We start from the raw sequence: 24,804 nt of genomic DNA, 5'->3' as shown, positions 1-24,804 counted from the left end.
TTCCTGGCGTCGCGCAAACCCACCAAAGCAACCAGACACGGCGCTGGGCGCCAATGCTGTCGTTTATTGCGCGGAATGGGGTGTGGGTTAATGGGGCATGGGGGCCGCTGCTGCCTCGGCTCGTCAGTACATTCATGGCGACGGCGGGGACCCAGCCTCGCCCCCACGCCGGCTTGGCCGTGAAGCCCACCCCTGGGTGCCCGAGGAAGGTCACTCGGACGCGTGGGCAGGGGCCAGGCTGGTTATTGCGTGAGCTTGCCGGGCTGGGGCAGCGGGAAGCCGGCGGGCCGAGTATTGCACTTGATCCATATTCCTCCTCGGCCAGGGCCGCCCCGTCCCCGTCCCCAATTGGGGCTGAGGCACCGAGGTGATCGCGCCCCTCCCTCTCCCGTGCGCGGCCGCCGCTGGGGCAGGGGCGATGGGGGTGGGCGCAGGGCGATGAGGGGACAGCCGGGCGCAGGGCCGCCCGCCGCCTAAGCTACCTACGTCCCTCTATGGCTTCTGCACGGGCACGGGCGGGCGGGCGGCGCGAGGCATGGCTTTGGTGTGGATGACGGCCCCGCCCGGCCCGCGGGGCGGCGCGCAAGGGTCACAAGTTGGAAGAGAGGCGCGAGCGCGCAGAGTCCAGGGGGTCCAGGCCACCGGCAGCGCCGGGCGAGGCTGAGTCCCTGCGGTCCGGGCTGGGCGCGGCGGTCCGGGCGGTGGGCGCGGGCGCGGGTCCCAGGCGCGGCGTGGAGCTGCTGGCCGGGCGCGTGGAGGCCGCGGGGCTGGGCGCGGGCGCGCCGTGGGGCAGCGAGGGCTGCGAGGCGGACAGCGGGCGTGAGGCGCGGCTCAGACGGCGCGCGGCAGTGCGGGCCCCACACGCGTGGCTGGGGAGCTGGGTGCACCGTAGGGCGAGGTCCGCAGTGCCCGAGGACTGGAGGGCGCGGCCGGGGGGCTGGCGGCGGGTGGCCCTGGCGAGGCTGCCGGAGGCGGAGGCCCTGGGGGTGCGCGGCGCACGAGGCGTGGGGAGCCGAGTGCCAGGGGCCCCACGAGCGGGCGCGCCACCTGTGGGCAGAAGCTCATGGCCACGGCTTGCTGCAGCGTGGCGATGGCTGAGGTGACCTGCGGCGGCGGCGGCGGTGGGAAGAGCCCCACGCGCTGACCCAGCTCTGCCTGCTGCACCATCTGCCGGTCGTACTTGACGATCTCCTGAATGATGGCGTTCTCCTGGTTGTTGAACACGCCCGAGCTGAGGTCGTGCTGAACCTTGTGCAGCAAGATGGAGTTCTTCTTGCCTGCGGGCGAAGCGGGAGTTGGGGGATGGGTGTCAGCGCTAGCCTGGGCACCTGCCTATGCAGCCAGTGTGAGCACAGCACCTACTGTATACAGCCAGCCGCGCGGCGCGCAGCAGGCATGTTCTCGGCACCCACAGGTACTGAGTGCCTGCCTTGTGGCAGGTGCATGTTAATCGCCTGCTGTGTACTGCAGGTGAAGCAAGTGTATCCAGCACATTCTGAACGAGTCCCTGTCGTGTGCAGGCGTGTGTGAGCCCCTGCTGCGTGCCCTCTGACCCACCCTGGCACACTTGATTCTAGCCACTGTCTTTTTTTCCAGACAGGGTTTCTCTGTGTAGCTTTGGAGCCTGTCCTGGAACTCACTCTGTAGCCCAGGCTGGCCTCGAACTCACAGAGATCCGCCTGCCTCTGCCTCCCCAGTGCTGGGATTAAAGGCGTACGCCACCACCGCCTGGCTACAAGTCATTGTCTTACCATCCGATTCCCCTTCATCATCAAGGACTCCACCTCTCCCTGCCCCACATGCCTGACACAGGCCACCAGCCTCCTTCCAGATGTTGCCACCAAACCTAGACTATTCCACGCCCCTAACGTGCCTGGTTTATTGAGCCGGAGCCGTTCCCACCAGGCCCTTCCTGCCTCTGCCCTCCAGGCCTCCTCTTCACCCCAGGAGGACATCTTGCCCTGTGTCACCTGGACACTCCTCAGCTCCCCACCCCTTCTGTATGCCATGCCTCCACCTCCCCGGGTGCCTCTCAGGCAGTCTGGCAGCTCACCGATGCGGTCCAGGCGGTCAATGGCCACGGTCTCGAAGGCACGCCGCATCATGGGGTACTCCTCCAGCACCTCGTTGAAATTATCGACACTCAGGGAGTAGAGGCGGCAGTAGGTGTCGGCCCGCACACTGGCTGTGCGCCGGCCCCTTGTGAGCAAGCAGATCTCTGCAAAACCAAGAATGGGGCCTCAGCGGCTGCACCGCACACAACCCCCACCCCCCACCACTGCCGGCTCAGAGCCTCCTGGGGCCTCCCCAGGCTGCAGCTGTCCAGATCTCCCCCTTGACGTGGGGTGCTCACCCCCGAAATAGGAGCCGTCGGACAGCTTCATCTCCTTGTTCCCCTTGGTGAGCACGCTCACCACCCCGTGCTGGATGAAGTACATCTTCTTGCCGATGGTGCCCTCTCGGATGATGTAATCGCCGGGCTGGAAGACCTCGAACTTGAGCTTTGTCAGCATGGCCGTGACGAAGTTGGGGTCTGCGTTGGCAAACAGCGGCATGGAGGCCACCAGCTTCCGGCAGTTGAAGTTCACGATCTCCTGTGGACGGGAGGAGGGTGGCTGAGTGATGGGCTCCTCTGTGCCAGACCTGGCCCCTCAGCTCTCTCCAACTCCCTAGGCCGATGCTGGAGGCCTGGCTTACGACACACAGGGAGGCCCGAGTCCCCACACCACCACGGAATGGCTGACGCTGGACTGGGCAAGGAAAACGTGGCCTCTTTGTAGCTAACAGGACCACAACCAACCAACAACAAACAAATACCCAAAAGGATCAAAGGAGGGGCTCGGTGGACAGAGCTCTCTCCTGGCATGCACGAGTCCCTGGCTTCCACCCCCAGCATGGCATAAATCAGGTTGTGAAGGCCTGTCATCACAGCACACTGGAGGCAGGAGGATCAGGAGTTCAAGGCCAGCCTCACCTACACAGTGAGTTCTAGGACAGTCTGGGTTACTGGGCTACTGTCTCAAAAACCAAACTTCTGAAGGAGGCCGCACCACGTGCGTCCTTGGGCCTCTTAGGGCATCCATTCTCTCTTAGTTACACACGAAATGTAATCCTGGCCAGGACGCTCCAGGCTTGTGCTTTATACAGCTGGATCTAGTCAAGGTCACTGCCAAGGACCCAGCAAGAAACTCATGGAAAAGAAGACCAGACTCCATGATTCACTACAGGGCTGGGGTTGTGAGCTGAGGCCCTGCCAAGGAGGGAGTCAGAGGAGCACACGAGAAAGCAACCACGAAGCCAGACAGGGTGGCCCAGGCCGTCTGTCATCCCACAGACTCGGGAGACTGAGGCAGGAGGATTGCCACGAATTTAAGGTCACCCTGTGCTGTAGAGTGAAACCTTGTCTAAAAAATAGAAAAGAGGGCCGGGCGGTGGTGGTGCCCGCCTTTAATCCCAGCACTCGGGAGGCAGAGGCAGGTGGATCTCTTGTGAGTTCGAGGCCAGCCTGGTCTACAGAGCGAGTTCCAGGACAGGCTCCAAAGCTACACAGAGAAACTCTCTCTCGAACCGCCCTCCTCTCCTCCCCCCAAAAAGCTTTCCTTTGGGCTGCTAGTAAAGTTGTGGAACTGGAGATGGATGCCTACAACCATGTACTTCGCGGCCTGTGAGCTCCACTCACTACGAAGGAATAAGTGAGAATAATAACTGAATCCTGTTGAACATCTCCAAGGTCATTTACCACAGGCTGCTTCCCGGGATGTCCCCACACAGCCCTGGGCCCCAAGGCTCTGCACAGGTACCTGGCCTCCCAGCCTTGGCAGCCTCCTCCTGTAATTCCCTCCGGGGGGCCTGGCCGTGCCCTCACCTGGGATCTAGACATCATGCCCTTGCTTCAGCCCACCCCGCCACGCTCACCCACGAACACTATCGTTGCTCTTCGCATCCACTGCCCCGACCTCACCGGCTGAGACCGGGGCTGAGGGCTGCAGTCCCAGAGCCTATGAATGGGACTTTCCTTGGAAATGGGGCCTTTGAAGAACCGTACAGATGAAGCCAAGCTTCGGGGGGGGGGGGGGGCTTTGTGAGCACCGGTAAAGGGGTAGGGAGAAAGGCGCTAGCCACGCAAGCGTGGGGATTGGAGTTCGTCTTCAAGACACGGGTGAAACGCTGAGCTCCTGGTGTACGCTTGGTATCCCGGGCCTGGGGAGGCAGGGCCAGGATCCTCGGGGCCAGCCTAGCCAAATCACTGAACTCCAGGCTAGTGGGAGACCGTGTCTCAAAAGGTGGCGGCTGGTGTTCTCCAGGGCAACACCCACGCTGCCTTCCGGCCCCTGTGCATCTGGTACACCAGACGCATACACGTGTGCATTTAAAAAGGAGATGGGGTGCAAGAGGTTCCTCAGTGGTCAGGAGCGTTTGCTGCTCAGGGGCTGTGGGTTAGGAGCACCGACTGCTCTTCAGAGGACCCGGGTTCAATTCCCAGCACCTGCATGGCAGTTGACAACTATCTGTGACTCCAGTTCCAGGGGATCCCACACCCTCACACAGACATACGTGCAGGCAAAACACCAATACATGTTAAAAAAAAAAAACAAGAAAAAAGTTGCTCAATCATGAGGGCCCTGAGTTTGATCCTGGCCAGCACCCACATCTGGTAGCTCACAAACACCTGTAACTCCAGCTCTAATGGGTCAGACACCCTTTTCTGGCCTGCATAAGTACCTGAACACACCTGTGGGCACACATGCACACACACACACATGTAAAGTAGAATCTTAAAGGGGGGGGGCTGGAGAGACTGCTCAGTGGTTAGAGCACTGGCTGTTCTTCCAGGGAACCTGGGTTCCATCCCCAGCACCCACATGGCAGCTCACAACTGTCTGTGACTCCACTTCCAAGGGATCCGATGTTCTCCTCTGGCCTCCACAGGCACCACATGCAAGCAAAGCATCCACACACGTGAAACAAGTGGATGACAGGAGGGGCAGAAGGACCTCCCCTGGGTCTTGGAGGGAGCATCCTGCACAGATGTGTATGTCTGTCCTGCACCTGGGAGACTGTAGCTTGGTGTCTGAAGCTGGCAGGCGGGCAGGTGTTGGCCAGGGCAGCCCTGGGAGACTTGCCCAGGGGCACCCACAGCTGGTCAGACCCGATCCGTGGGACCCTGGGTACAGGTGGGTGTGTGCGATGTCGGGGTGTGGCCGAGACTCCCCAGGTCCTGTGGCCACGGCCACCTCACCTCACGCAGCGGCCCGTTGAGCTCCCCAAGGATGCTGTCCTCGTCAAACATCTTCCCCTGGTACCGGTGTTCATAGTAGTCGTGGATTTTTTGGCGGAAGTCCGCGGGCAGCTTGTGGAAGGACATGTACTGCTCGACTTGCTTGTACTGTGGGGAGGAGAGCAGGGTCAGTGTTTGCCCCCGAGACTGGCCCAGACCGGCGCCACCCAGCTCGGGGACACACCACCCAGTCCAGCCCGGCCCGGCCCAGGGAGATGGCAAGGCCAGCAACACCAAAGACAAATATGTTTTGTTTTGAGACAGGGTTTCATGTAGCCCAGGCTGGCCTCGAAGTTGCTAGCTAGCCGAGGCTAACCTTGAACTGACTGTCCCGCCTCTACCTCTCTCTCATGACAGACGTGTACCACCATGATAGGTTTATGACGCTGGGGTGGGACTCAGGTCTTCACAGACACTAGACCGGCCAGCACTGTAGTCACACCTTCCCCAGGCCCTCCTGCTTCGTTCTGTTGTGTGCAGTAGGGTCTCACTCTGTAGCCCAGGCTGGCCCGGAATTTGAGCTCAGCCTCCTGAGCGGTGAGATGACAGCCTGAGACGCCATGCCCAGTTAGCAGATACAGTTATGTTTAAACCTGAGTCTGGACCAGTATTTAACCTCTAACCTCATCACTAGGCAGGAGGGTCAGGAGTTCAAGGTCGTCCTTGTCATAGAGTGCGCTCGAGGCCAGCATGGGGTACACGACACCACGTCTCTCAAAATGTCTACTGGGCGGGCACCTTAGGGTGTCTGGCTCAGATCTGAGGCTTGGTTATCTGTGGAGTCAACATCAGCATGCATGCTGACTTCCATCCAAAGCCTGCCCCTGGGACCCGGGGAACCACACAGAGTCAGCCCCTCCCCTGCAGGGCTGGGGTGTGGGTGCCAGGCTGTCCCCGGCCCCATTTCTAAGCCACAGCTGCCCTTATCTCAGCAGACCCCGTGACGGCGGGTGGTGGCAGCACCCGCTCATGTTTGGGTGTAAGACGGAGGCTTCCGGACGCGGGTGCCTGGCACAGAGCCCGGGTGACCCGGCTGGCACTCTAGGGGGTGGGGAATTGAGACCCACTGCAGAGGACGGGGGTGCAGGCGGCGGAAGGCGCGGCCCCTGCCCTTTCGGCTGCCGCATGTCCCCAGCGCCAGCCTGGAGGACTCACTCTGTGCAGAGGACAGACGGAAATGGCTGGTAACGCTACTCTCTGCGAAGGCTCACCCTGCTGCCCAGCCACCCCCATGTCACTGACACCCCAGAATGCTCAGAACCGGGCCCCAGGGACTGGTCTGATCGGCTCCGAACCCCACGGGCTCCTGTCCCCTCACCTCACTTACGCCAGCCGGGTCCTTTCTTGACTGTGTCCTGAGCGCTGACGGGAGCCCTCAGCACCAGCACCCTTCCCCACCCCAGACTCAGGGCAAGCGCCCCCTCTGACCTTCTCCTGGTACTGGCGCCGGGAGGAGTCCAGGGACTGGATGAGGGCCGTGGCGTGGCCGATGAACATGGCGTAGCAGGTGGCCCCCACGATCATGCTGAGCATGGTCAGCCAGATGTCCGTCATGCTCTCGGGCGCCTGCCGCCCGTAGCCGATGCACAGCATGTGGCTCATGGCCTTGAAGAGCGCGAAGGAGTAGAGTTCGCTCCACGAGTGATTCTGCAAGGTCAGCGGGGATGGCTGAGGGGGGTCCCTGGACCCTCCTGCCCACCCTCCCGCTGGCACGCGACGGGGGTGAGCTCCCCGCGACCAGAGAGAACCAGCGGGGCACTTGCAGGGACGGGCCTGAGGGTCGCACCCCACTTCACCTCCCCCCACCGCACGTCTGGAGAAACGAAGCCACAAAAGGGCTGCGCTCGCCAAAGCAGCCTCAAGGTCAAGGGTGCCAGCTGCAGAGCCCTGGGACACTGGAATAACACCCGAGGGGCAAGGAGGGGAGAGGTCCGCCCCTGGATGTCCTCAGTTGACCCGGCCAGAAAAGGGGGGGCAGCGGGCCCGTCCAGGAAATGGAACCGCTTGTGCAGGCGGCAGCGGACAATAGGCTCCTCAGCAGGGGCAGCTGTGCCCGGCTCTCGGGAGGGGCGCCTGTGGGTTCTCCCTACCCGGCTTCTGACTCCATTGATGCCTGTCTGCTGTGTGTGTCCCTGTCCTGCGGTGCGACCCTCGCTGTAGACCACACTCACACTTCACAATTCCAGGCGTGCAAACCAAGGCTTCAGGGATGCTATGCAGGTGCTCATCACTGAGCGGTATCCTCTACCCTCACTGGGGATTCTAGGCGGGGCTCCACCCTGACCACGCCCCCAGCCCCTCACTGGGGGATTCTAGGCGGGCTCCACCCTGACCACGCCCCCAACCCCTCACTGGGGGATTCTAGGCGGGGCTCCACACTGACCACGCCCCCAGCCCCTCACTGTGGGGGGAGGTTCAAGGTGGAGCTCCACTGTTGAGTCACCCCCAACCCTCTTTTTATTCTGTCTTGCTACCCATGAACTACCATCCTACATCTGCCTCTCTTAGCAGCTGGTAGAGACTCCTGCCTGAGCTGTACAGAGTCTTTTTAATTGTCTGGATGCAGACCCTGGGACACCTACTTGGGGTTGTTACTTCTTAGAGCTGATGGTAACAACTTTCCCATTTGAAGGTTGTTTTGTTTTAAATACATTTACATAAAGACAAAAAGGGGGTCTGGAGAGATGGCTCAGTGGTTAAGAGCACTGGCTGCTCTTCCAGAGGACCCAGGTTCAATTCCCAGCACCCACACGGCAGCTAACAACTGTCTGTAACTCCAGTTCCCTGGGATCTGACATCTTCACACCAATGCACATAAGAAAGTTAGATGCATTATTTAAAAGAAAAAAAAGACAAAAAGGGAAGCTGGTGTGGTGGTACGCATCTGCCACCCAGTACTCTGGAGGTAGAGGCAAGGTGATCACAAGTTCAAGGTGATCCTCAGCTACCTAATGCATTTGAGGCTAACCTGGGCTACATGAGATGCTGATTACAAAATGTAGAGGGCCTGGATTGATGGCTCTGCAGTTAAGAGCACTGGCTGCTCTTCCAGAGGACCCGGGTCCAGTTCTCAGAACTCACATGGCAGCTCACAACCACATGTGACTCTAACTCCAGGGGATTTATTTGATGCCCTCTTCTGGCCTCTGAGGGCACTGCACTCATGTGCATATACCCACACACATAAACATAATTTAAAACATAACAATAAAATAAACCTAATATGAACTCTTTTAAACAAACAAGTAAGGGGGGCTGGAGAGAAGGCTCAGCTGTTGAGAGCACTTGTTGCTCTTGAAGAGGACCCTAGCTTAGTTCTCAGCACCCACATCCATAACTCTAGTTCCTGGGGTACCTAATGCCTTCTTCTGACCTCCATGGGTGCACATATACACATGCAGGCAAACATACACATAAAATGAAATAAGTCAGCCGGGCGGTGGTGGCGCGCGTCTTTAATCCCAGCACTCGGGAGGCAGAGCCAGGCAGATCTCTGTCAGCCTGGTCTACAAAGCAAGATCCAGGACAGGCATCAAAACTTACACAGAAAAAACAAAACAAAACCTTACACAGGGAAACCCTGTCTTGAAAAAACCAACCAACCAAACAAACAAGCAAACAAAAATCCCCCCCAAAAAAGTCTAAAAAATTTTTGGGGTGTGTGTGGGGGAGGATTTCAAGACAGGGTTTCTCTGTGTTGCCCTGGCTGTCTCTGTAGCCCAGGCTGGCCTCGAACTCACAGAGATCCGCCTGCCTCTGCCTCCCGAGTGCTGGGATTAAAGGCATCGCCACCACTGCCAGCTAAGTAAAACATTTCTTTAAAGTAAGAAGAGCGCAGAGTAGCGTGACTGTGTGACACTGAAAACTGGCTCCTGGGGACACTGGCAGGCGTCAGACACCTGGACAGGCGGGCTGAAGGGCCCCAGGGGCGCTGTCGGCTTCGGGCACGGGGCAAGTGTGCCCTCTGGGGGTAGCTGAGGGGCACTAGTGGGCACAGGCGTCACAGCACGCGGGAGCCGCTCTGCCCACAGAGGACCCTAGATGGCGCTGTTGGGCACAGGGCAAAAGGGCAAGTGGGAGCCGCGCTGTGCTGGGGGCCCCCAGGGGGCGCTGTCGGGCCCGGGAGCACTCACCACCATGTTGTTGATGGACACCCAGCAGTCGCTGGGGAAGTCTTGCAGCATGGGCACCAGGAACTGCAGGCAGCCGTCCCAGTGGCACAGCAGGAGCATCATGCTGATCAGGTTACAGATGCGCATCACCGCACTTGCCAGGTCGTAGGTCATGTGGAAAATCTGAGAGCGGGCATGACCATGAGAGCCCCAGACCCTCCTCTCCTTCTGTCCCCGCCCCACACCCTGCTTGCGGAGTCCTGTGACCTTCTTGTCCAAGGTTAGTGAAATCCTCTGTACCCTCCCCCAGCCACTTCTGTTCCGAATTCCGCCTAGCCTACCTCACCCGAGACCCCTCTGGAACGTCCGGCCCCAGCCTGCCCAAGTTCTGTCTCCACCTGCCAGCCCCTCTAAGATCCTCCCAGTGGCCAGGGAGGCGGGAACGGGCCAGAGTCAGAGCTCTGAATTTGGGAGTTGGGTAGCTGGAGAAGTCTGAGCCTCCTTCCCCTACATCTTACAGGAAGGGGCATGTTAACACCACGAGGCTGTCTGAAGGACTCCCCAAAGTCCAGTGTCCTGAAGGTCCGTGAGGGAGGAGGGGATCCATGGAGGTCCCCAAGACTGTCCTCAGGCCTGCTCCTGAGCCTACAACCACAATGTGAGACGCCTGACAATGTGCAATGCACCACTTACGCCGTCCCTCTGCAAACCTCGCTCCTCATCTCCCTGGGTGTGGCCCAGCTCTGGGCCTTCCATCGCAGGCAAACCTCGCTTCCCTGAAGGCTCCCAGAGTAAGGGTCTCATCCGCTGCCCTTGGCAGCTCCCCCCTGCAGCCTTGGTCCCGCAAGCCCCGCCCCCCCCAGCTTTGACTCTGCCCTAAGATGCCATCTTTGTTCCCTGTAGAGGCCTTAGCCCTGCCTGCTTCCTCTTATGATCCTCAGCCTTGGCCACACCCACAGCCGAAGGCCCTGTACTCCCGGAACTGGTATCCAGGTGGGCCCCACATCCGCAGCTCTGGCCCTGCCCAAGCGTGAGGTTCTCTCCCTGCAGCTTTGACCCAGCTAAACCCCAAAGCCGTAGCCCTGCAGCCCTAGTCTGTTTCTTGTGATCCCTGCCCCTGCCAAGACCTCTTACCCACAGTACCGGTGTCCATGTCTCTCATGCGCACCCCAAGTCAAAGCCCTGGCCCTAAAGCCATGGTCACACCTATACCTAGGTCCCACCCTCAGATGATCGGCCAGACTCACAGAATAGACTTTGGCCCCACCCAAGCCCAAGGTTCCACCCCACCCCCACCCCCACGATCGCACACCTAAGGACCCCATCTCCAAGCCCTAGACTTAGTCTCCAACATCCCTCGTGAACCACGCCCCTGCATCCTTTGCCTGGTCCACAGTCGAAGCCCCACCCACACCCCAAGCCCAGCATCCCTGGACTCTCTATCGCTGGTGGCCCCGACTTCAATTATAGCCCTAGTCCTGCCCAAGACCACGTCGCTGGGGTCCCGCCCACAACTGGTCCACTGCCTGCCCCTCACCTCCTCCCACTGGTGGATGTAGCGAATGAGCCGCGATAGACGCAGCAGCCGCAGCAGGCTGAGGATCTTGGTGAAGCGCACGATGCGCAGCGCGCGCGCCGTCTTGTAGACCTCAGAGTCAATGCCTTTCTCCACGATGAGGAAGATGTAGTCCACCGGGATGGACGACACGAAGTCTACCACAAACCACGTGCGCAGGTACTTTTTCTTTATCTTCTCGGGGTCCAGGATGATCTCCGTGTTGTCCTCAATCACAATGCCAGTACGGAAGTTCAGCACCAGGTCCATGAGAAAGAAAGTGTCCGAGACCACATTGAAGACGATCCACGGCGCGGTGGTCTCGTCCTTGAAGAACGTGATGCCCACTGGGATGATGATGAGATTTCCCACCATGAACAGCAGCATGGTGAAGTCCCAGTAGAACCTGGGGACAGGCAGGATGCTCACACCTCCCGGCCTTGGCCTCGGCAGGCGCTCCCTCCTCCCCAGCCCAGGGTGTTTCGGATACCGCAAAACCCTAAGGTGGTCTCCAGAACTGCAACCTTAATGTGGTCTCCGGAACCCCAACCCTGAGGTGGTCTCCGGAACCCCAACCCTGAGGTGGTCTCCGGGACCCCAACCCTGAGGTGGTCTCCGGGACCCCAAGCCTGAGGTGGTCTCCGGGACCCCAACCCTGAGGTGGTCTCCGGGACCCCAATCCTGAGGTGGTCTCCGGGACCTGAGTGTCTCCGGACCCCAACCTGAGGTGGTCTCCGGACCCCAAGCCTGAGGTGATCTCCGGGACCCCAATCCTGAGGTGGTCTCCAAAACCCCATCCCTAAGGTGGTCTCCGGACCCCAAGCCTGAGGTGGTCTCCGGACCCACCCTAGTGTCTCGGACCCAACTGAGGTCTCCACCCTAATGTGGTCTCCGGGACCCCAACCCTGAGGTGGTCTCCGGGACCCCAAGCCTGAGGTGGTCTCTGGGACCCCAAGCCTGAGGTGGTCTCTGGGACCCCAAGCCTGAGGTGGTCTCCGGGACCCCAACCCTGAGGTGGTCTTGGCCAACCTGAGGTGGTCTCTGGAACCACAACCCTAATGTGGTCTCTGGGACCCCAAGCCTGAGGTGGTCTCCTCCGGGACCCCAATCCTGAGGTGGTCTCTGGAACCGCAACCCTAATGTGGTCTCTGGGACCCCAAGCCTGAGGTGGTCTCGGACCCACCTATGGTCTCGGGACCCCAATCCTGAGGTGGTCTCTGGGACCCAACCCTAATGTTCTCTGGGTGGTCTCTGGGACCCCAAGCCTGAGGTGGTCTCCGGGACCCCAAGCCTGAGGTGGTCTCCGGGACCCCAATCCTGAGGTGGTCTCTGGGACCCCAACCTTAATGTGGTCTCTGGGACCCCAAGCCTGAGGTGGTCTCTGGGACCCCAAGCCTGAGGTGGTCTCTGGGACCCCAACCCTGAGGTAGGTCTACAGCAAAACTAATGTAGTTTCTGGGATCCCAATCCAAGGTGGTCTCTCTCCCTCTGGGACTCTAAGGTGGGTCTCCAGACCACAATCCTAAGGTGGTCTCCGGGACTCCAGGTCTTGCTGTGTGGCAAGGACTGGACTTCCTCAAAGGAGCCTCCTGACCCCAGGCAGCCAGGGTCCCTCTCTCTGGCCCACTCTGACCTTGCCTTGAAGGTACCTCCAGACCGCAGAGAAGACTCAAAATAGATTAAACACTTCACATGACCAGAGAGGGACCATGTGCCAGGTACAAATCTGGCCTTCAAAAGGGATGGGAGCCAGTGGGTGGCACACCGCCGGGCATGGGTGGGAGGCTAAGAGCCAGGTAGGGTACATGGCCGGGGCTTCTAGCAGCTTCTCTTCTCCACTAAGAGCTGCGGGGCCCGCACCACGGCGAGACCACAGCTCTTGTAGGGCTCAGCTGGTCACCTCAAGAAACACCCTGGAGAGCTAGGCACGGTGGGCACAGGTGCCATCCTAGTGCTGGAGAGGAGGCAGGAGGATTCAGAGTTCTAGAACTAGGCCAGGCATGGTGGGGGACCCTTACAATCTCAGCATCAGGAGGGAGATGCAGGGGGCCTCTGTGACTTCCAGGCCGGCCAGGGAGACAGGCCAGACAGAGAGAGAGCCTGTCTCCAAACAAACAAAAACAGGAGAGGGTCTCCTCACACCTAGACAGTGTCAGCCCCATGTGTCGCCAGCCCCGGAATTCGGGGCTTCCCACAGGAAGCACAGAGCCCACTGTTTCTAGAGCACACAGGCTGGGCACTCGCCCGAATCAGCTCGAAGGAGTGACGTGCATCAGGGGTGCGGTGTCTGGAGCTGCTGTCTCAGGGCCCGCCTGTGAGCTGGCTCCTTCTGCTGGCCTGCACCTCAGGGGTACAGTTATAAACACCATGCCCAGCGGGCGACCAGCACTCCACGTCAGAGAACTGAGCTCAAGGAAACAGTCCAAAAAAAGAGAGAGAGAGAGAAATTAAAAAGTGATTTGTACTGGGGCATTCTCAGCAGCTCAGACTGTGAGAGCCAACGGCCGGACAACACCCAGAGTCTCCCAGCCCAGCCTTGTGCCCGCACCTGCCAGGCATGAGTGACCTTGGGCAAGAGTCTCCGTTCCCTGAGGACCTTAGTCTTTTCTCTCCTCAGCCCGTATAGGGCGAAGCCCTTTGGGGGAGGATTTGGGGATTCTACCCATGTACGATGTCCCTCACAAACCCTCTTGGTGGGAAAAAGACCTCTGGAGCTGAGGGCTAACACTCCTGGAGGTAGGCAAGGGTCTCTCAGACCTCAAGAGCAAAAGCAAATAACAGATTTCAAGGTTTTTTTTTGTTTTTTTTCCTTTGAGATAGGGTTTTTCTCTGTGTAGCCCTGGCTGGCCTCGAATTCACAGAGATCCGCCTGTCTCTGCCTCCCAAGGGCTGGGATTAAAGGTGTGTGCCACCACCACCCGGCTAAAACTTTTCATTTTAAATTATGTGTATGTTTGCAGGTCTAGGGTGGGGACTGTCCTGCGCATGTGAGTGCAGAGGCCAGAAGAGGGTGTCTGATGCCCCAGGAGCTGGAGTTACAGGAGGTTGTGAGTCAGCCCACCGAGTGAAAGGAACCAAAACCTACTTCTCTTCCCAGCCATAAATAACTGCTTTAAATTTGGCCACGAGTCTGGACAGCATTGGTGGCTCAGACCATGATGAGAGGTCCTGTTCATCAACAGACGCTCTGAACTGCTGCTCTCCGTCATAAAGCTCGGCCTCAACCTCTCCTTTCTGGATTGAGGATGCCTTCTCTTTGGGGGAAGAGCCAGAGTAAAACAACCAAAAGTCAACAGGAACTAGAAACCACCAGGGCAACCTAGAAACCACCATTGGTGGGCACAGTAACCGTCTTTGGTGGTGGGGAGCTGGCAACAACTAAGGGTGGGCCAAGAAACCACCAGGAGGACCTAGGAACCACTGGGGGGGCACTTTCAAGGGCGATGGGAAGGAGGCTCAGAAACGATTAGAGGGTGGGTCCTGACACAGTCTGCAGAGCACAGGAGGCACCTCTTTCTAGGCCGCAGTCACGCACACACTTCTCTTTGGGGGGGGGGGTCAGGGCCAGGCACACTGCCCACTGAGGCCCAGGGATTGCCAGGTGGGAAATGAGGCCCGGGACTGAGGCTGTCCTCTGTCCCCAGTCACTCTGTCCAGGAACCTCCCTCAGCGACTGCATCTCCAGGCCACATGGTGTGGCCTGCTTTCTCCCAGGGACAGAGGAGACAGAACAGTGGTGGCTGTCCTTGTGGCCCTGGTAGGGTGGAGCCCACCTGCTCTAACCCAAGTGTTCCTAGCCTTCACCCTCCCTAGTCAACCTGGTCCCCACAGATACAGTCCGAATGGGTCTGAAGTCCCACACCGAGGGGATCAGGACGGCACATCGAGAGCCCCAGGACCCCGGAGGTCCCCTCCCCCACCAGTCTCAAAGCCCCTCGCCATGACATCTAGTTTGAGGAGACAGGACCTGGCATGGCGGGTCGTCCAGACTCAGCTCAAACTTCCCTCTCAGGCTGTGCGTCCTTGAGAAGCATCATCCCCACCTTCTCTAAGACTCCAGGGATTCTCTACGCCATCCCCAGCTGGGAACACTTGGGAAGTTGAGGCCAGAGAGTTCAAAGACATCTTTAACTACATAATGAGCTTGAGGCCAGCCTGGGCTACATGAGACCTTCTCAAATAAAACAAAACAAATTCCCTAATAAACAATGAGTCCTGGTGATGGCCCAATTCTGTGGGGACTCTCAAGCCCCCGGCTCAGGGGTCAGATCCGTTGGGAAACAAGAGAAGGAGTCTCTCTCGCTGACCCTCAGCCTGAGCCCTCTCATATCCATAGGTGGATTCTGGATGGCGGACACCAAATGAACTCTATTCCCCCTCAGCTGCCCAGCCATTCTCAGCTCCAGAAGGGAAACTGAGGCCCATAGATGATGGCGTAATAGAGAAAAGCCCCTCCCATTCACAGCTGGGCACTGCTGGGGTGGGTCACAGTCCCACTGGGACAGTCAGGGTCCAAAGAGCTGCTCACTGCGCCCTCCAAGCCAAGGTCAGACTTCCGTGGACCAACCAGGGCAGCCACATCTCTCCAGGCAGACCCGAGATGGAGCCAGAAGCCGTCTGGGATCACAGATCCCAGCAAAGCTGGAGGGATTAGAGGCCGGAGATCAGGGATTACGGGCCAGGCTTGGACAGAGGATCAGGGTCTGAGCCCACTGAGTCCCCAGAGCAGGTGTCAGGATTAGGGCTGGAAACCCGGTGGGAAGACAGCTGGAGTCCCAGGTGCAGGATTTGTAGAGGCCCATTATATGCCAAGCGCCAGGGACACAGTGACCAGGGGCAGTAGATAGCCACACACAGGCTGCATGCTCCCTAACTCCCAGCTCCTGTGGGGGTGGGTTAAGGAGGAAATGTCCACCAGGAAGGATTGTGCTCAATGCCAAGGTGTGAGAGATGGACCTGGGTTGTGTTGTCTCGGAGGAGCTGGCATTCAAGAGCTGATGGTGTGGGGGAGAGGTGGTTCCCGGGCAGTCAGAATAGCAATACAGAGACTCTGATGCCAGTGTGGGGCTTCCCAGGCGGAGGCAGAGGGACCTGGAAACAACGGAATCTGCAGAGGGCTGAGAGATCCCCACCTGGTCAAGGAGACTACAATCTGTCACTCAACTCAGGAATAACGTCAGGGTGGCTAACAGGGGATGGGGGTCATCCGACACTGTGCTTGAGTGTGTGTTGGAGGCTGACGAGGCCATGCCAAGGAAAGGGGTCCCCTGAACACTGAAAGGATAGCCTTGGGGCACAGGAAGAGGGGGCCTCACCCCTCCCCAAAGACTTCTTTCACAACACTGAGAGTTTCCGGGTCCCAACCCCATCCGGGAGGCCGGTGCATGCCCAAACACCACATCCCCGATGATAATGCGATTTATTCTAGGGCCTTGATACAGGGCCCATTTCCAGGGATTTGCATGCAGGAAGCAACATCCTGACCTCACACTGACCCCTGGCCATCTCGTGGGAGGGTGTGGCAGGCTCAGAACCGGCGCCTACAGGTCTGGAGTGGGTCTAACAGCTCCCGAGGAGGACTGCTCGGCTCTCTCCTCTTCTCCAGGTATCACACCCAACTTGAGCATGTGAATCCAGACCTGGTACACTTTCCCCAAGCCCCCTCGACCCTGCTTCTCCATAGAAGCTTCCAGAACCTTCTCAGGGCCAGGGCTGATTCTCAGAAGAACCAGGTAAAACTGGGTGGGGTGGCAATTGCCTGTGATCCTAGCACCTGGGAGGATGAAGCAGGAGGATTACTGTAAGTGGGAGGTCGGCCTGGCCTACAGAGTAAGAGCTCAAATGGGAGGTCAGTGGGTAGCATACTCTCCGAGCATGCACACAGCCCGCTGCTCACAGTTCCAGCAGCGCAGAAGCCGGGCTTGGGGGCACACTCCAGTCATCCAGCACTCAGGAGGATCAGAAGTTCAAGGCCATCCTCAGCTACATTTTAAGAAAAAAAGTGGAGGCAGTGAGAAAACTCACTGGTAAAAGTCACAGTTACCAAAACCTGACAAACTGCGTTCAGTCCCTGGGACCCACGGGGCAGAAGGAGAGAAGTCCCTCCCACAAGTTGCCCTCCCTCTGAAGAACACATGGGCGCCGTGGTGCCCACACACACAGCGCACAAATGTAAGAAGAATTGAAATAATGATAATTTTTAGATGTCTGGGCACAGCTTGGACAAAATTCTATCCAAAAAGGAGGGGGGTGTTTAGAAGATCCTTTCAGACAGCATCAGACACCTGCCCCTTCCCCCACAGCACAACCTCCTCACATCTTTGAGATGGATGCAGAGAAGCCTAAAGTGGTCCCTAGGCGCCCTGCAGTCCTAGGGGACTCTGGGACAGAATTCTGCTAAGAACTTGGCACCCCTAGGTCCCTGTGGACTGCATGGTGCAGGCAACTGGTGCCCAAGGGCTCTGCCATCCCAGCCTGCCTGCCTCCCTCCATGCCTTCAGTGACTTCTCCTGCCCCTCCTGCCTGGGCGGGGAGAACAGGTTCCTAGTCACCAACCAATAAAGTCCCATTCGGATGTCAGGCCTGCCTGCCAAGTCACAGGACTGAGCCACTGGGGAACCAGGTCACAGCCAACAGAGGGAGGTGCTCAGCCCCTGGAAAGACGGGAGGCCCCGCCCACTACTCTGCATAAATATTTTAAAGATATACACCATATATATGTACACACACACACACACACACACACACACACACACATATTTCCATCAGCCCACCAACCTCCTGAGACAACTATGTCTGAATGTCTCTTCCTCTCCCAGCCTTGGGGTGGGATCTTCCTTTTTTTGTTGTTAAATCAATACAGCTGGGCCTAGTAGTGCACACCTGTCATCCTGGGAAACTGAGGCAAGAGGACGATAAGTTCAAGGCTACCGAACAACTTAATGAAATCCTGTCTCAGGACAAAAGGTGGAAACTGAGCTGAGGGTGTGCATGTTTCATCAGTAGGAACCACCCAGGGAAGACCGAAATCAATCAATCAATCCCCTATTCATCACTAGTCAGCACTTGTGTGGTGTTTCCAATCGCCCCTAGAGGCTCTGAAGACCTGTCTTGGTCAACACGGAAGGTCCTAGATGGGACACAAGTCCCCAGACATGAAAGGTGGGTGGCCCCCTGAACCAGCCTTGAAGTTTGATGGCCACACTGACTCCTTTAACCCCAACTACAGCCTCTGTCCCTTCTGTTTGCTCACCCCCTATTTTACAATCTGGCTGTCCAGGCAAGACCGGTGGCCTTTGAACCCACCAGGGCTTAAAGCAGCCACGGCATGTACAGGTCCCCCAGGCATCTGTACCACAGGGCCTCAAGGACAGGAGCTCAGTTTCTTCTCCCAGCCTTCCCTTCCCATGCACCCCAAAACCGCCACATGTCACCACTGTGGCTAAGAACCCAAGCCTAGGGCTGGCCTCATGTTCCCCACCTGTAACCTGGACATAAGGGAGATGCTGGGGTGGGAGGGGAGCGAGCAGTCCCCACAGCCTTTCCAGCCTGGCTGGCTGGAACCAGACTGCGTTCATATTGGCCAACCAGGAAGGCCTGGCGAAGCTCTGTCTTCTGCCATCTCACAGGTGGGATCCAGCAAATGCCCAGGGTCCAATTCTCAAGCCTGGACGTTTGTGGAGCAAGACTGAATCTGGCACTCAGGCCATGCAGGAATAGCTCCTGTTGGCCCAGAATGTGCTCCCCCCACCCCGCCCGCCTGCCAGCCCGCCCCAACCCCTGAGCCTCTTTCCCAAAACCAGGTTCGTGGTAAAGGTGGCATTCTGGTCTCAGGGAGGTTGTTCCTGGGCCTCTGTTTGCTCAATTATCAAGCACTGGAGATAAAGAGGAAGGACAGAACGGGAGCATCACCACTGAAACATCCTTGTTCAAGAGTCAGTGTCTCAGGAGACTCAGGCCTGGGGAACAAGGGACCAGGACTCCAGACTAGCAGGAGCCTCACCAGGTCCCAGAGCTGTCCGTGGTCCTGAAACTTCAGACTACAGTTTTCCAGGATAGCGGAGCGCCCCGTCCACAAATCTGCATCCCAACTGTCACCGAAGACAGGGACATTCTCCTGCATTCCCTGCACGCAGCTCTCCCTACGGCCCGCGGGTGGACACCCACCCGGGACACACGCGCGCGCACACAGCTAGCATCCCAACAGGTACTTCTAGAGACCCACCAGCCACACCCCTAGGGACACGCCTCCTCTTGATCGGCGGGCACACGCCCCCCAGGACCCCTGCAGGCATCACATCGCAAGCTCCCGGGGAAAGGAGAAACAGATGGACGCAAACACTCGGGTCGTGGCCCTGCGCCAGCGCCTACCGCTGCACGCAGCAGCCAACTCAGGCCACGTCCATATCCAAACACTCAGGATGTGTGGGGACTCGGGACGCACCCGCCTCAGGCGCAAGCGGAGACCGTGGGAACGCGCGGCGCCCGCTTGATTAACCCCCTCCCCGCGGCCTCCGGGGCGCGTCCTTCCCATGCGCCCTTCCTTCCTTCCTTCCTTCCTTCCTCCTTCCTTCCTTCCTTCCTTCCTTCTCCTTCTTTCCTTCCTTCTCTTCTTTCTCTTCCTTTCTATCCATCCTTCCATCCTTGCTCCTGCTCCGCGGCCTCTGGGCGCCCACGTTCCCCTCTATTCGTCCTCTCCGCTCCTCTGCGCTTAGACCCTGGCCCTGCGACCGCGGCGCGCGCCCACCGCAACGAGGGCGCGCGGGAGGGGGCGCGCCGGGGACCCCCTCACCCCAGGCCTCTAAAAGGGCGGAGCCTCGGCACATCAGAGTCCCTCGGGGGCGGGTCCGGGGCGCGCCCGAGGTCACCGCGAGGGGACTGCCGCCACCCCCGGCCCTGTGCCCCGAACTGCCACCACCCCGAGGTCACCATCCGGGACGCGGCGCCCCGCCCCCTCCCGGGCGCGCCAAGGACGGGCCCCTCCCGGAGGCGGCACCTGAAGTCGCTGTAGGGGTGGATGATCCAGGCCCCCGCCGACTTCACGCGCTCCTGCTCGCGCTCCACGGCCTTCTGGCTGCCGAACATCCGCAGGGAGAACTTGTTGACGCCGGGCTGCAGGAGCGCCCCGAATTGGCGCTGCAAGAAGCTGGCCTGGCTGCCGCGCGGCTCGCCCGCCGGGCCCGCCTCCTCGCTGCCCGCCTCCTCGGCCGCCGCGGGCCCCGAGGCCGCCCCGCGGCATGAGAACGACACCTTGGGGCCGCGCGCGGGGCCCTCGGGCTGCACTGCGGCTCCCCGCGCCCGCACTCGCCATTCGCGCCGCCCTTGGCCGAGCTGGGAGTGCAGGAGCTGTCGCGGCTGCAGAGCCGGGCGCGCGGGCCGGGCTCGTCCACCGGCTCCGGGTGTGAGGGGGTCGAGGGTTCGGGGGTGGCGCGGGCGGTGGCTGAGGCTGAGGGGGCGCGGGCGGCGGCGGCGGTGGCGGCGGCCCCGGCGCGGGGGTCGCGCCCGGACTATCGCCGGACCGCCCGCCGCCCCGCGCGCATCCATGGCGAGGCGGCGCCGGGCAGTGCGGAGCGGAGCGGCCGCCGCCGCCGCCGGCCGAGCCCGAGGGAGGGCGGAGTCGGGGGCGGAGCCTCTTCGCGCGGGGGAGGGGCGGGGGCGGGAGCCCCGCCTCCACCTGCGCTACCCCCACCCCCACACGGGGATGGATGGGGGAAACTGAGGCTAGGGTCCTCAGGCAGGCTCAAAGTCAGTCAGCCCCCTCGACACCTTGGAAGTGAGCTCAGGCTTAGTTCCCCAGGGGAAACTGAGGCCAAGGACGCACCCAAGGTCACCGAGCACAGCCCGCCGGCCCCTGCCTCTGCGCGCGCGATGCAGACCAGGCCCTGGTCCTCTCTGGGGCTCCCTCCGCGTTCCCGAGGACTGCGCGAGCGGGGCAACCGCTGACGCTAAGCCCGCGGGTGCCAACCTCTTTCTGGGTTGCTCAAGGTGCCAGATTCCATAATAAAAGTGTGCTCCCGGAGGCCACCGGATCCCTGGGTCTGTCCCTTTCACCAAGCCTTCGCTACAGAAACCTACTGATATGTGTGGGGAAAGCTGAGATCATTCTGGGATCTAGGCTTAGTACCTCTCCAAGCCCTGCTTGTGGGGAAACCGAGGCACAGTCGAGCAACAAAAGCGTAGTCGATAGAATCTCTTGTGGCTTCTGGCGACCTCATCCCCAAAAGGTGCCCTTCAGCGTAGTGAGGGCTTCCAGGTATGGCAATCCTTAGAGGTCTCCAGGGTATCCAAGCTCAGCTTCTGCCTCGGCACCTCCCCCGACCCCCACGGAGCCCTTCTCTATCCCCTTGGACTCAGGCCTCAGCTACATTCTACCCACCCCAGCTCTGGGGAGACATCGGCTCCTAGGGGGTCCCAAGCTGCGGCCTGAGCCTATGTGCCAGGTGACACCAGATCTGACTCTAGATGCCCACCCAGCTTCACAGAGTGGGGAGGATTTTATGACAGGAGGGTGAGGGAGGGGCGGCAGTAGAGGGGAAGGATAGCTGGGAGTTGGTGAGAAGACAGTGCTCACGCACCGGACTCTTGGCAATCTTCGTGTGTCCCCTCTGGGCACCTTAGCTTCTCCTGCCCCCTCCTGACCCACCTAAGTTCATCAGTAAATCCCCTGGCCCCTCTTAGACTCTCCTGGATGCTTCTGGGTCCCCTCCAGAGCCCCTTAGATCTTCCGGGTCCTTCCTAGGTTCTCCTGAACCCTCTGGCCCTTCATGGGTCCTCAGGGTCCCTCCAGCATGCACCATTTCTGGCCTGAGTTCACAGGATGCTGACAGGACTTGTACCTGCTCACAGTAGGTGTTCAGTGGCGTCAGGGGTATGCCCTGCCAGCTGCATGTCCTCATGTGACACAGATGGGCTGCCCCGACCCTGGGGACTCCAAAGACGCCCCTGCCGCCCCTTTGGCATCCACTTTTGAACATCAGAGTTGACAGTGCCAGGCTGTGGCCCGCCCCAGGGCACATGCCTGTTCCAGATGAAGGGGGATCTTTTATGTTCGCCCTGGGAAGATGTCAGCCGGGCAGGTCGCCAGAGCCCCAGGGCTTGTGGCTGAATGCAGGGGAGGAGGCAGCCCGGCGGCGGCGGTGGCAGGCTGTCAGAGGACCCGCCATGCTAGGAGACGGCTCTGCCAGCCCAGGGGTCACAGAGGATGCTAGGACGACCGACCTGGCTGCAGGCTCTCCCCATACCCATTCTCACACCTGCCCCAGTGGGCTTGCAATATTCCATAAGTACCTGGCTCAGGGCTGCAGTCTCAGATGGGGCTGTGTGTGTGTGTGTGTGTGTGTGTAAGCCAGAGGTCAATCTTGGGTGCCATACCTCAGGAGCTGTCCACTTTAACTATCTAGCTACTTTTTGTCCTTTTAGATATATTTATCTTTTTTGTTTGTTTGTTTTGTTTTTTGAGACAGAGTTTCTCTGTGTAGCTTTGCACCTTTCCTGGATCTTGCTCTGTAGACCAGGCTGGCCTCAAACTCACAGAGATCCACCTGGTGCGCCACCACCGCCCGGCTATGTTTATCTTTTTATGTACATGTATGTATGTATTTGCACCACCATGGTACATACATGTGGTACATACATGTATGTGCCACCATGCTGGAATGGTCCTGAACGAAGCCAGAAGAGGGTGTTGGATCCCCTGGAGCTGGTGTTATTTGGAACTATGTATTGCTTGTCACCATGTGGATCCTGGGAACCAAACCCAGGGTCCCCTGCAAGAGCGATGAATGCTCTTAGAACACGCAGCCTGCTTCTCTAGTTTTTTTTTTTTTTTTTTTTTTTTAGTTTAGTTTATTTTATGCCGGGTATAGTGGCCCTGCCCTCACTCCCAGCCCTGGAGAGTCAGAGGCGAGTACATCTCTGAATTTGAGGCCAACCTGGTCTACACAGTGAACTGCAGACCAACTGGTACCACTTGGTAAGACCCTGACAGGCAACCAATCAAACGCTGAGGGTAGTTGTGCACCTTTATTTTCGGCTCGGCCCTATAATCCACCCTCCACACACACACAATCTCATCGCCTTTGGATAACTAATGACCTAGGAATCAAATCATTTGTTCCAAGGGTCTCCTTCAGTCTTCTCAGGTCTCCCTCATCCCCAATCCCTCTGCCCATCCTCCCAGCACTAACTGGTCATTTCCTATTCAGGATTCCTGGGTTTGAGCGGAGACAGAACTAGGCCAGGGAAGGGGTGGGCCTGTAGGGAAGCTGGCCCTAGCAGCCTTTGGCAAACTCAAGCTGGACCCCTGGGCTGACAGGATCCGCTCTGTGGGTTTCCTGGCCCGAAGGGTAAGGCTCAGGAAAGGGGGTGGCTCTCCAGGTTCTGATCCACACACACAGCTTGTGTGTCCACCACACATCTCCCTGGGGTCTGTTTCCCTAGCGTCTGCACATTAAGCAGGGAGGAGTGTCTTACTTCTGTCTACATACTTTACTCAGTATGTGGCTGAGGGTGACCTGGAACTCCCAATCCTCGCGACTCCACTTCCGGGGTGCTGAGAGACAAGCGTGCACACCACACCAACCTGTGGTTCACTTCAGGCTTGCCTAGGTAGGTGCTCCTCCCACAGGCCCGGTGGGGAGGTGGAGAAGCTGGTTCACGGTGAGCCGGTCTGATGGACTACAGTCTTTACAAACCTCAGCTCTGCTGCCTTGCCCGGGGTCCCTGGGCCTCCGGATCCTGGTCCTCATGCTGTGGGTATCACCAGGGTACCATCCTTACATAAGGGTTAGGGTTGGGTAGATGAGCTGGACCAGGGACTGGAGAGGGATGGGCAGCCCTGTCTGCCCAAAGCAGAAGTGAGCAGCCAGCTGCTGGGTCCCTGTGGGGTCCAGCTCCATCAATGCGCCTTTGTTTGTACCAAGGCCCTGGGCCTCGTCTCTGCCTGCCAGCTGGGGGCTGGGATTCCTGAGACCCTGTGGTTCCCAGGGGGGGACCCCAAAGGCCAGTTCCAGATCGTTCTAAATGTTTTGACAAAGGTGACCCTGTGCCCATCTCACCTCTGGAACTGAGCAGGCTTTCAGGACAGGGGTAAGCATTTACTCCTGAACGTCCTGGGCTGAAGGGCATGCAGCCAACACTCACCAACCTTTGGTTGTATGGACAAGAACCTGCATGATGGGAGGTACACCCCCTGGAGCACTGCTCTGGAGGTGAGCCCTCAGTGGGCTCCACCTCCTAAACTCTCACTGTGCCCTCTTTTCTGGATGTAAGACCCACAGGCTTAGAGCCCCAGAGACCATCTTGGGGCCCCAGAGGCAAAGAGCGTGAGGACTGGGGTTTCACCTGCAGTTTTGGGGTGGTGGTGGGTTCTTTTATGGACAGAACCCCAAGTACACCATAGGCAGGCTGTGCTGGGAGTGGATATCCTGGGCTTCCCCCTACCAGGACCATGTGCACATTTGTGTAGGCAGGGCTGACTGCCTTGGCGAGGTCATACCCTGTTTTTCTAAGGGATCCACAAGGAGAATGAGGCACCTAGGTATAGCCAGTTCAGGTGAGCACCACAGCTATCCCAGCCATTTGCTTGGTTCTGGGGGCACAGGTCTTACCAGGGGACTCAAGTGCTACGCCCTCTGGTGGCTCCTGAAGGCAGGATCTCTTTCCCATTTTACCTGTGGTCCTCTCCCGCCAGTGCGTGAGAGACTCTGCCTCCACCACCACTCGGGGATGTACTATGCTGGAACCAAAGCTGACTGTAGAATCCCATCTCTCTGGAGCCAAACCATGCAATAACAACACCCCACACACACCCGCCCCAGCCCCATACTTCACGCACGAAGCTGCCTGTCCGTCTCCCATAA

General features: G+C 59.1%; 1 protein-coding gene across 1 annotated transcript; it reads right to left on the bottom strand.

Annotated features, from left to right (window-relative positions):
* Positions 1-44: 44 nt before the first annotated feature.
* Positions 45-23,841, bottom strand: Hcn2 (hyperpolarization activated cyclic nucleotide gated potassium and sodium channel 2). The gene is given in 13 exon segments (XM_028858612.1): positions 45-843; positions 846-1,277; positions 2,054-2,218; positions 2,354-2,594; positions 5,240-5,386; positions 6,707-6,925; positions 9,412-9,573; positions 10,928-11,351; positions 19,941-20,223; positions 20,226-20,357; positions 20,360-20,665; positions 20,766-20,863; positions 23,723-23,841. Coding segments are annotated over 13 exon segments (2,982 nt in total). The 3' UTR covers positions 45-589.
* Between the last annotated feature and the right edge of the window lie 963 nt (positions 23,842-24,804).

Source organism: Peromyscus leucopus, chromosome 22 (genome assembly GCF_004664715.2).
Source record: "Peromyscus leucopus breed LL Stock chromosome 22, UCI_PerLeu_2.1, whole genome shotgun sequence".
In the NCBI taxonomy this organism is placed as follows: domain Eukaryota; kingdom Metazoa; phylum Chordata; class Mammalia; order Rodentia; family Cricetidae; genus Peromyscus; species Peromyscus leucopus.
Note: the sequence above shows the minus strand (reverse complement) of the source record. Positions and strands in the feature narration are given on the sequence as shown.